At 33.7% G+C, this 13221-nt stretch overlaps 1 protein-coding gene across 7 annotated transcripts in view; it reads right to left on the bottom strand.

Annotated features, from left to right (window-relative positions):
- Nucleotides 1-9787: 9787 nt before the first annotated feature.
- LOC141375156 (uncharacterized) overlaps nucleotides 9788-13221 on the bottom strand; it is a 53171-nt gene continuing 49737 nt past the window's right edge. For 4 of the 7 annotated variants that reach the window (XR_012382757.1, XR_012382756.1, XR_012382755.1 and 1 more), the window contains exons 2-3: nucleotides 12332-12391; nucleotides 9788-12259 (exon numbers count right to left, since the gene is read on the bottom strand). Coding sequence is in view for 1 of the 7 variants with exons in the window: in XM_073907391.1 (XP_073763492.1) it covers nucleotides 12380-12391 (12 nt within the window). In the remaining 6 variants the exon portion in view is untranslated. The remainder of the gene's footprint in view (nucleotides 12260-12331; nucleotides 12392-13221) is intronic. The other 3 variants (XR_012382758.1, XR_012382760.1, XR_012382759.1) reach the window with 3 other exon arrangements.

Below are 13221 nucleotides of genomic sequence, written 5' to 3'. Positions count from 1 at the left end.
ACACACACACACACACACACACACACACATACACTACGGCCAATTTAGCTTATTTAATTCACCTGTAGTGCATGTGTTTGGACTGTGGGGAACCGGAGAACCCGGAAGAAACCCCTGCCAGCATGGGGAGAACATGCAAACTCAACACAGAAATGCCAACTGACCTAGTAGGGACTCGAACCAGAGACCATCCTACTGTGAGGCTAACCACAGAGCACCATGCCACCTTATGCAGGACCTTTTATGTTTGTTTGTTATGTTTCAAATAGGAAACATTATTTCAAATCATTTGTCATATAGAAAAGACATAATTAATCAACTCCAGCTTTTAATATTAAAGACATTCTTTGTGTTTCTGTTTCAAAACCCAAATAGAACATAGAGATGAAAACAATGTATGTTATGGAAAACAGGATATTAAGGTCAAAGATAACATTTAGTAAAGCTGTTATGATCAGACTAACAGACAGATTTTCCACTGTAAATCTGGTAAAAGTGTCTCGCTTGTGATCATGCAGCTTACTAAGATCTTTCTCAGCAGGGATCACTAATCCCTATTAGAACAATGAAGAGATATAGACACAGGATGATTGCCAAAGGAAATATTATTAACAATAACCACAATAAATGAAAAATAACATTTTAGAAGATTTGTGTTTTTATATGATCATTCTTGTCACTTTATTTTTTCCATTTCCATTTCTGTGATTTTGTGCTGATCATAATAGCTTGTGCATATGTGATTGATGTATTCCTACACTGCCTTGCTGCTTAACAGGGATAGAAATAAGACCTAGATGAGACCGGACCCAAAACAGTCTAGGTCATGTCTAGGCTATCCAGACAGAAGTGATCATTTTGTTGGATTAAGACTAGTCAATCCTGGATTATGATTTCAAGAAAGTTAGATTAAAATAATTAAAAAACGTACTGGTCACTTGTTTAAAAGTGCTGTTAAAATTATTTCAATGTTGTTCAAATTTGTAGCACAATAACACTACCTTACGTTTTGTTTATACCTCTTTAATTCAGACAGCTTTCTTTATTTAAAAACAAAACGTACATAATCCCTGACATGAATGAAACCTGAAGTGTTACTGTGCTGCTGTGAGTGATGAGTTAATAAAAGCCTGCTCTTTCAATGCATTTCTTTAATGTCTTTAGTAATACTAGCTTCACTGTTGCTCCAAAGCATTTATTAACCAATTCAGGCAATTCATGTTGTGGCGGCCAAATGATTAATTCAGAAAAAAATATAAAAATACATTAAAATAAACATACCTGATAAATAACAATAAATAATGAGAGTCAGTTATCAATACAAGAAGTATATTAATAGTTTTAGGGGTTTAAGGAATTTCATTACGTTTTGTACTGACTGCTGGTTACATTATAACATATTTCCTTCAAAACCTCCTCAAACAGTCACACAGATTAAACAATTAGACAATAAAAATAAAAATGCATGATTGGTATAAATATCAGATGTCATGGTGGCGCAATGGGTAGCATGATTGCCTCACAGCAAGCAGGTCGCTGATTTGAGCCCCGGCTGGGTTAGTTGGCATTTCTGTGTGGAGTTTGCATGTTCTCCCTGTGTTGGCGTGGGTTTACCTCCAGGTGCTCCGGTTTCCCCCATAGTCCAAACACATGCGCAGTAGGTGAATTAAATTAGCTAAAATTGACCGTAGTATATGCGTTTAAATGATTGTGTATGGATGTTTCCCAAACTGGGTTGCAGCATGGAAGGGCATCCGCTGCATAAAACATATGCTGGATAAATTGGTGACCCCTGATTAATAAAGAGACTAAGTGGAAAAGAAAATGAATGGTATAAATATTATATTTCATTTATTTATTTAGCTTAGTCCCTTAACTTTTTAGGGGTATCCACAGCAGAATGAACCACCAAGCTATCCAGCATATGCTTTATGCCCAGATGCTTTTCCAGCCACAACCCAGCACGGGCAAACACCCATACACTCTTAAATTCACACTCATATATGGCCAAAGTAGCTTATTCAGTTCTCCTAAAGTGCATGTCTTTGGACTTGGGGGAAATTGGAGCACCTGGAGGAAACCCACGCTACCACGGAGAGAACATACAACTCCACATCGAAATGCCAACTGACTCAGCCGGAGCTTAAACCAGAAACCATCTGCTGTGAGGTGACAGGGCTAACCACTGAGCAACCAAGACGCCTAAATATTATATTTGTAATATGTAAATATTACATCCACAACATGAGGCTGACATTTATTGAAAGATTTGGCCAGGAAACTGTATTATTTGCAGTTGTGTTTAAGGTCTTTCACCTTAAATGAACAGTATGTATATCACTTTCCTTTGTAAAATCAAAAGAAGATTAAATAAAATCTTCTTAAATATTTCATTTTTTTCATTTACCAGGAAGAAGGCTCATTTTGTAGATAATTAGTTAACTAAAAAGGTTTTTAGTTATTATTATTATTATTATTATTATTATTATTATTATTATTATTATTATTATTATTATTATTATTATTAATAGTACTTAAAAATTATTCATAGTGTTTACAATTTGAGGTCCAAAAAATGCATGTGACCCCAATTAAACCATCTAAAAATAGATAGAAAAAAAGAAAATACATTTTTGATCAAGTCAGCAGGTTTCATCGTGCAGTATTCAATGGTAAAAAGGCAAAGCCTACAGGGGGAACTGAAATAATCACCGCGGACAATGAAGCCATGGAGGCATATAGTTAAAAGCGACACAAAGGCTTGAGCACTGCTGTGAATTTGTGATGTCATGAACGAGACTGGCTCCTTGCCATTTGGGCTTAGAGATCCAAACGATGCAATGGCTTCTTGTCGTTTCTGCCATGAGTAGGCTAAATTTAATCCAAACCTCCTTCTGTTTGTCTTGTTACATTTATATTTACGTATACTGAACTGGGGAACATGATAGAATTAAAGCATCAAATTTACATTTCATAATGTTTGTGCCTATATGCTCTCCTCACTTTTGAAAATGATTCAAGTGTTGCTCTGCTTTAATGTTAGAGTGTACTCTTATGATTAAATAATGTGGCAGTAAGATTCACCTGAGACATCTCATGCTTTAAAGCATGTGGGGACAAAATCTGAGAAAAAGAGACACAGCAAGAAGAAGAGAGATGCACTTGCTGACCCTATGGGTGAAGTGAAGCTAAGCTCTTTGGATGGCAGATACTCACATAGATAGCTAATTGTATTATCACTGGCAATGGTATACTGACCAATCAGTTCTCCTCTATACCCAGTGTGTATAATTGCACATAATAACCAATGTAATGTTAAAAAAGTGGATAACACTTTATAATAACACACTATGAATCATTTATTAAGCATTAGTGAATTCATCATTTGTTAAGCATTAACTTTACCTTAATAAACTTTATTAAGCAGTTTATAACTGCAGCTACAAATGCTGTATTCTTGACTTTTACACAAATCTAATGCGCTTAATAATTGTATTTTCATACTTTGTTAATAATTCATTTTTCAATTCTACATTAAGTATTGCATTATTTACAAACCAGTTATTTAAGAATAGTTGGTGGTTTTTAAAGATCATTCAGAATTAGTTAGTAAATGAATAATAAACTATTAAAATTAACATTTACAATTCTTATTATTCAGGCATATACTAATAGTTAATTTGTATGTTAATAAATTCTTTATTAACTTAACTTCATCCAGTTTTGTGACCTAATCTAAATTGAGGACTATTTATGCTTATAAAATATTGATTAAATATTTTATTGTTGTTGTAATTTTAACAGTAATTTTACAGTAATTTTATTTTTAGACAGGGTTGCAAAGATGTTTTGTTCATGTGATACTGAGCCTTTAATTGTCATTTATGAGGGATTTACGAAGCATGAATGGGTTTCACTTTAGATTAGATAAGTTGAGTTAATAAAGCTTTTATTAACATAACCATTACTATGCACCTGACCAATAGGATCTATAAACATTGATTTCAATAGTTTATTAATAATTTACTTAATTATTCTGAATGATCCTAAAAACACAGTATACAGTATAAACATGATTTGTAAAGGGTCATGTGACAAAAACTGGAAAAATCAGGTACGTGCATTATATCAAATGAATAAATCTGTAAATAGTGATGACATTTAATACAGTGCACTCTTTATTATCTATAAAAAAAGCAATAGCATTACACAAGAAAATAACCACATGCTAATACTGTATCTGTTTACTGCCTTCATAAAATCACAATAATCTGATTGAAATTTAATTCAGAATTAACCGTCAGTCTGATACCTAAAAGATATTTGGTTCCATTTAAATTTAGCAGCCATTGAATAATGCATTTGAAACATCATGGAGAAATGCACTGCAATATTAAAAAGCCTTCTCTAAATATATGTGGGGCAGGTAAAGTTGACAGACACTTGCAGGGAGACGTCTCAGTGAGAGTCACTGGAGGAGGAGGAAGGAGATTAAGCTCAACTGCCTCCGTCATGTGTGCAGCCAAGCCTGACCAGACACATCCAGTACCGGCATGCATCTCTCTAAAAGAACCATAAGGCCTCACAGCTTGCTGGCAGAATGGTGAGATGTGACACTGCATTAGAATGCTTAGTACCAACTGGCAGATTCTCTCTCTCTCCCTCTCTCTCTCTCTCTCTCTCTCTTTCCAATTTTATTACAGTGACTGAACAAAATCGAATTGTGGGCATGACTTCAATTTTTTAACGAGTTCATTTCTCTAAAGAAATCATCAAATGTTTTATGACTGTTTTTCAATAGTCCAGATCCTCACTGGGGCCCATCTGTTTTTGTCATTAGACCATAGATGTTTGTATAAATGATGAATCTTTCAAAGTCAGGTTTACTTGCAGACCAAGTGTAAATATACGATATAAAGGATAAAAAAGTATATACCTAATCAATGTAGTTTTATAATATGAAAGAAAATGTATTATCTGCTGGTTTCAGCATTTAAAAATAAGGTAAAGGTATCTTTAAGAGTGTTATATATTGCAGAATACATGTTAAAAATGCAGGTTGCATTAACATAAACTAAACCTTTGATCAATCAAAGAGATCCCGATTATTAAGTACTATTTTTCCTTGGTCAAAAGGTTGCTGTGTACATTCAAAAATAATATAAATCCAACATGTTTAATATAAATTATTATGTGGTGATACCCACTTGTAGCCAATACAAACTATTGACCACCTCTGTTATAAACTGTTAATTGTCCTGTCAATATTGTTATATAATAGCCAACAATAGCCAAAACACAAAAATACAAAACACAGAAAGGTGTACCACAGGACCATGCAGGAAACTTGGGAAAACACTTAGGAATGCACTTTTAGGGTCTTTGCACACTGAAGTCCGACATTTTTGTGTGTCTTTTTCATATTCATATGAAAATTTTTTCACGTGCCTTACATACTAATTCCAATGCCTATCAATTAATCCATTTCAAAAAAATTCAAAACATTTTGGAGTCAATTCAAGCAGTGATACTTTATTCTCCTCTCTTTAATGTACCCATAAAAATTATAATAGATGCTGGCCACGTTGACGTATCGAAGCAACGAACTAAAAGTGGACAATGGTTTTATTATAATTTCTATGGGCAGTACGTCAAATGTATAGGCACACACACCAAAACAGCAGCAGGTGAAATGTGCATCAGTCACTACATTCAGCAAAGCGGTTCTCAACTGTCTATCACATTCTGTCTTATATCATGCACTGTGTTTGTCATAAAATTATTTATGACTCAAGCGACAGCATTTTGTATTTTGCCCTTGTATTTTTGCATTTTACTTGTACCGTGGCTCTGAACTGTCAAAACACCTCTCAAAGTGCTTTTTATGAATTGAAAAACGGTAAAAAGCCTAACGTGTTTTAAATTTTTATGATGAAGTTTCGAAGGCTGTTTGTCTATATGAATGACACAACATGAGGTTGAATTTATTTTTTAACATGCAAACATTACAGATGAAAATTTCAGATTCAGTGTGCAGTATACAAAACAAAAAATCTGACTTAATAGCTGGTAAAGTATTTATATAGCTAGTGCCCTCTAGTGAGTCTGGTTGTCATTATTATTTAATTATTATTGTAAAAATATAAGAAAATTAACATACGTATAGTTTTGCCAACTATGTCTATTAACAGGTGATTAAAGTTCCCCAAGACAAAATTCAAAGAAATATTAAGAAGCACGCTGAGCACTCCTTCTTCTTTCAGTCAGTGTTTTTATACTTTTCAGATTTAATTTGCTCCCTATGTAATAAAAGTTCACCTAATACTTTTTGGGTCTTTGTCAAATGAATTGCCAAATGAGATTACTTGTTTGAACCTGTAGACAACCCTTCTTGTATGAGTTGGAGACTTTAACTTTCCTTCCTGACAGTACAGTACGCGTTTTTACAGACTGAAAAGTCAGTCTTTGAGGGTTTGACATCCTGTTCCTGTTCTTTCTGACCTGGGGCCACACATCTCCACTACCTGCTTCCTGTCCTGTGAAAAACCAGGACTGTAACTGAAGAAACCAGTGCTGAGACTCTTGGAGGAGTTTACTGCAGTTTAATACCAGAGTGGGCAGGGGGGAGGAAGCAAGAAGAACAGTGGAAGTGAGAGAGATTTCCTTTTGTATTCAGAGCCTGAACTACTCACATGTGAAAGGCACTTAGAATTTTTTTGAATGGATTCTATATCTCTAGTTTGCATAATGCCCATTTCAATTGTACTTTGTATCATATTTTGTACCTGCAGTGAATTCAAGAAATGAAATCCCCTATTTCAATACAGAAATTACTCATTGGCCATGCTCTGCTGTTCTCATTTACCCAACTTCAATCAAGATCACAGTTTGGAAAAAAAGAAGGACTTCAGAGGTCAGGTTCCTTAGCCCACTTTTTATTATTTCCTCTTGAAAGAGGCAAGTAGACTCCTCTTCGGACATGGAAAAAAGGCTATGAATTATTGTGAGCATTAAAGCAACACACTTAATAAATAGATTCTACAGTTTGATCCCATTGCTGTTGGATGATAACGTTTAACAAAAACTAATTCAATTTAAGAAAAGCACAATATAAGAGAACTGATGATGATCTTCATACAGTTTATCTGTCTGTGAAAAATGGGCAATGTGTTTTAGTTAATTAAAGCAATTTATTTCATGTTTTTGTCATGGCTGGACCACTTCTTGTTTCAACCGTGACACTTTCTGCCACAGGGGTGCTGTTCTATGTTGTTTGTTTTTGGGCATTTTTAAATATGCCTAGTTACCAGGAAAATCCCACACTTTTCAACAATATTCTGTGATGTAAGGCAACATACTGTATGATAATAAGTGTAAGTAAATAATATTTGACTTAAAAGCAGAGTTCATGCAAAATATCAATTTGTGTTATTTACTCTCCAACATTATACAAACCTGTCTGACTTTATTTTGCTGGACAGTAAAATGTATTATGACAATCCACACTGGACCCAACTGGAATTTACTGTATGGATAAAAAGGTATCACTGAATAAATAATTAATAGTAAAAATTAAATAAAACAAATAAATAAACAAACAAAATAATTGCTTTGTAAATAAAACCCAGCAAGCACATTATAATATAATATAATTATAATATTTTTTATTTAAACTCTTCGCCTTTCAAATCTACTTAAAAAGTGCCATCCAGCTAAATATATTCAAAATGTTTAAGAAATGGGCTTTTATATTCTAAATGCAAACATGCTAATTCAGCATTTTAGAAATAAAGCTTCAATCATCTGATTTTTTTTCACCACTTTTTTTTCTTCTTCTGCAAGACTATGACTCCAATCCAACCCCCTCATAATCATCTTTCATGCAAGAATTTTCAAAAGCTCTGAGAGGACTATTTCCATGACAACAGGAATGGATTAGGATTTTAAAAATTCTTGCACCAATTGCAATAGAAGAGCCTTGATTCTCAATAGCACTTGATGATTTTTGAGGGGTATGAACAAGGGGTGACTGAAAAAGAAACACACAGAAAACTGTAGCCTTCTAATTTTTTTGGATAAAATATAAATGCAGTATGGCTTTTTAGCTGCTTTTTCATTTAGACTGTGTATTTAAGACATGTCCCAAAAGCTTTAATCAAAAAGAACAACTTTTTTAAAGGAAAAGCTGTTGAAGGTTTTCCTTTTTCCATTTTACCCATTACTACCTCCATTTTCTAAAGACTTAATTAGGCCGCATGGTAGACTCATGAATAGGATAATAAGGGGAAACCATCACCACTACTACACACCACTGCTATTCTCATTCACACTCCAACCTAAAATTTTTCATAGGGCCTAACATTTTTTTGTGGTACCCCTAAGTATATACATTTTAAGCCCATGTGCAGATGAGTAGGCCAATTTACAAAACAAATTGAAACAAAACAATATATATATATATATATATATATATATATATATATATATATATATATATATATATATATATATATATATATATATATATATATATATATATATATATATATATATATATATATATATATATATTTTACAGAATGAACTCTTGCACACTATATTAACATAGAATTAACCCAAATTAACATAAGGACACTATATAATCTACCTTTTAAGATGAAAAATATTTTGCCTCTTTTTTATTTATTTATTTTATTCTGGACACCTGTGCTCAGATGATATTTTTTAGGCCGTCTTTATTAAAAATCAAAAAATTAAAAAGCAATAAAAACCCTCAGGAGAAAAACATAACAAAAAGAAAAACTAGGTTGGCAGTACAGGACTTAAAGGACATGACAGGAAAAAGAACCCTAGAGCATTGACAATGAACTGGCACAGGGTTGTTGCTAGATCAGATAAGGTTGTGGCCAGAAATTAACTAAAATTATTCATATAATTAAATAAATTTCCCATTTATTGTATTTTTATTAATGTCTACCCCTTCTCCACCCCTAAACCCAGCTGTCACAGTAATGTAAAATATTAGTTGTACTGAGTATTATTTGTCATTTATTAAATTACCCAATAAATTGTATTTCATTAACCCCAACCCCAAACCCAATCATCACAGTAATGTTAGAATAGTAATTATTGTTATAAAGTGTTAATAAAATGATGCTATATTGATGTGCATATCCGCAGCTGTATCCAATCTACACTTTACCCTGGCACAGGGTAGCAGACTTAAGGAAACGTTAATCAAGAACAAATGAAGACAAACAGGAAAACAGAATAAGCTAAAAATGGAATAACAAGGTGGGTGGGATTAGACAATCAACGAGAGGACATGGCACAAACAAACTAATGCCGTGGTCACACTAGAGTTTAAGTATACAAAATGCTGTTGAATAAAACAGCGAAAAGGGGCAAGATTAAACAAGATGATTGAACATTACAAAAGCGAGCGAATGTCGAGCGAATGTCAACATGAGAGATCATGTTTTAATCTTCGATAGGTCATATGCAGCCATGTGATGCAATTTCACAGGTCAAAGTTTACCAAACTTGAACTTGAACACAGTGAACTAAGAAACTTGTCGCACGAGCTTGCATTTCCGGTCTGACGCATTCAAATGTGTATACATGGAAGTCTATGGGGCAAAAAGTGCAGTGTGACCACAGTAGCTATGTTTCCATCCACCTATTTTTATGCGCATTTTGCATATGCGCATAAAAAAACGATTGATGGAATAGGCATGATGCGCATACATTTTGAAAATGCGCATAAAAAACCTAAAAACCCATAACTGAGTAGGATAAACTTTTATTCGATAAGAAAAGATGCGCATAAACTGCGATGGAAACACTTTTAACGATCCAGCATGCGCATTAAAAAGGTCATGTGATTTTGTTAAAATAGATCATGTGATGATGAAAATGTGTATGAATGGATAAACCGTCAGGCTGAGCACACTGTAAAAAATCTAATATGCTGTTTTGGTCATTATAAAATGCCTTACTGTTTAAGTATTAGTGTTATTATATTATTAATGACCTCCAGAATCAAGAGTGTCTGTACTCCTCGTCTGACACCTTCAAACGCCATTGCTTTCTGAGGCGCAAGGGATTTATTAGATGAAGAAAATATTGACCAATGAGAGCACTTATTAAGTGTGTGTTCACATAAAACAACAGCATGTTGCTGCAAGTACAGCCATGTGCTACAAATAATGGCAACAAAAGAGATGAATAAATGAAACACTTTGCACTCATAAATGCGACATTCATGTTCTGATCCCAGCTGCAACTGAAATAGAAATCAACTTGCCTGAAGCAGTGAGAATGAAACAGTATGTATTCTGAGAACAAACACACAGGACAAGGAAGCAAGTGGTGGTCTAATTCTCAATATGTTCAGAAGATTATGAAAAAAGTTGTATTTGAAATGTCGTTTTCATGTCTCCCACAAAATACGATTTGTCATATGGCTTTTATGGCTTACATAAATCTTATCTAATTCATTTTATCATTTTGTCAAACAGCAATATATGATGAATGCTTTACTTGTGAACAAATGTAGGTAGTAAGCCGAGGCACAAGACTTTCACTTAAGTACTGTGACCCAAAATTTTTTTTTTTTTACTAATAAAGTGAAATTGAAGTGATTTCAATTATTTAGACTAGGGATGGGCAAACCTGATCCTCGAGGGCCAGTGTCCCTGCAGAGTTTTGTTCCAACACTAGTCAAACACACCTGAACATGCTAATCAGTGTCTTTAAGATCACCAGAAATCTAACCAGGTGTGTTTGATTTGAGTTGGAGCTAAACTGTGCAGGACACCGGCCCTCCAGGACCGAGTTTGTCCACCCCTGATTTAGACCTTCTTGAACCATGATAAAGTGTTACCACATGAACATATTAAAAGATATAAACTTTATAACAGATAATTAAAAAAAGGAATTTAAGCCAGTGGCAATTGGGATCACCCTTTAAAAAAATTAAATAAAACAATAAGATTAATTTCATGCTGCTATGATCAGTAGTGATGTAGCCCTTGCAGATCATTAGAGAACACTCCCTGCCATTCTGAGAGGGGTCTGGATGCAGACCTGGTGGAGTGCAATCTGAGCTGCATCCAATGCTTTTTAATGCACTCACCTAATTCCACCCCTAACCCTACCTGTCACAGTGACGTCACTTACTCCATTAAGTGCATTGTGTCTGACATTGCATCACTGAGTGATGCAAGCCTAGCTTGCATCATAAAGGCTGCATCCAGATAATATTGGCCATTCTCCGGAACAACATATCTTATCATGCCCCACAGTAACACACCAGTTTCAGGTCTCCTCCTAAATTACACACTCATCAGGACCAATTCGTGAACTATTTATACACCACATACACTGATTTCCATGCTGTCTTGTTTCCCTGTAGTAAACATTTCAGTGCATTTCCTGGATTGTCATACTGTGTTTTGACCCTAGTTTGTTTTATATGTTTGTTTGTTATGCATGCCTTGACTCTTTGCCTGTTTACTAATTACCCTCATGGAACCATCTGTCCCTTTTTTGTACCTTGCCTGTCTAACCATCCTAATACATGCTGCGTTTGGATCCGACCCCATTTACTTTTAAATGTGATAGATTTTCATTGTATGAATTTACTTTTAATATGAAACATATTCACATTTATGATTGACAGTGTTGGTAATATCATCTCTAAACATTAAACACACCCACTCAGTTTTTTTCGGCTTATTATTCCCTTCTTTATCAGGGGTTGCCACAGTGGACTGAACTAGCAGTTATATGGTTTTACTGACAGATATGCTTCCAGCTGCAACCATTAAAACCTTAAAGCCATGGGAATCTTAAGTTTGACTTTAGTGGTGTTCAGCTGGAATGCTTACTGAGACGTTAAATTGTTTCTGGTATTATAGTGTCAAATTAAGTTTCACAATGCAAAACATCTTAAACTTCTTGTTTAAATGGCCTGTCTTCACTTCCCATTTCCTTCATAACAGACACACTATTTTGAGATGAATTCCCCCCAAGCATTCCAAAGCTTGAATTTCCATTTTGGCAATTTTGGCAACAACGTCACTGAAGGGATTGAAGCCTCTGCTTGCTTTCCGTTATCTCCAATGAACAGATGTGGGAGCTTCACGCTGACTTCTGCCTATAATGCAGAGATGATTCGTCTTCATGTGTCAGTACTGATTTCACAACACAGCCTTCAGCTAAAGCCTCTTCAGGCTCCAGTAAGTGAGTCTGCAACCTGTGCAAAATCACAAATTTTATCCATGCAGGAAAGTGAATAGCACAGATTAGATTTCATAATTTTACTTACCCCATTACATGATAGTTGTGAAACTGCACCTGGAGAGTTGAAGAATTTTTAAATTGTATTCTGTAAAAAAAAAAAGAATTAAAATTTGTTAATGTACACACTCTATGCTTTATAGTTGTATATTATATTATATTATATTATATTATATTATATTATATTATATTATATTATATTATATTATATTATATTATATTATATTATATTATATTGCATTACATTATATTATATTGTATTATATTATATTATATTATATTATATTATATTATATTATATTATATTATATTATATTATATTATATTATATTATATTATATTATATTATATTATATTATTTTATATATTCATTTATTTTCTTTTCGGATTAGTCCCTTTATCAATCCTGGGTTGCCACATCGGAATGATCTGCCAACCTATCCAGCACATGTTTTTACCCAAGGGATGCCCTTCCAGGCGCAACCCTTCTCTGGGAAACATCCAAACACTCCCCTTCACACTCATACACTTTGGACAATTTAGCTTACCCAATTTACCTGTACCGCATGTCTTTGGACTGTAGGGAAAACCAGAGCACCCGAACGCAGAGAAAACATGCAAACTCCACACAGAAACGCCAACTGACCCAGCCGAGGCTCAAACCAGCGACCTTCTTGCTGTGGGGTCACAGCCCTACCTACTGCACCACCACGTCGCCATTATATTATATTATTATATTATATTATATTATATTATATTATATTATATTATATTATATTATATTATATTATATTATATTATATTACATTATATTATATTATATTATATTATATTATATTATATTTGTATTATATTATATTATATTATATTATATTATATTATATTATATTATATTATATTATATTATATTATATTATA

Source organism: Danio rerio, chromosome 7 (assembly GCF_049306965.1).
Source record: "Danio rerio strain Tuebingen ecotype United States chromosome 7, GRCz12tu, whole genome shotgun sequence".
Classification (NCBI taxonomy): Eukaryota; Metazoa; Chordata; class Actinopteri; order Cypriniformes; family Danionidae; genus Danio; species Danio rerio.
The sequence above is the reverse complement of the archived record's forward strand: the minus strand, read 5'-3'. Positions and strand labels throughout refer to the sequence as shown.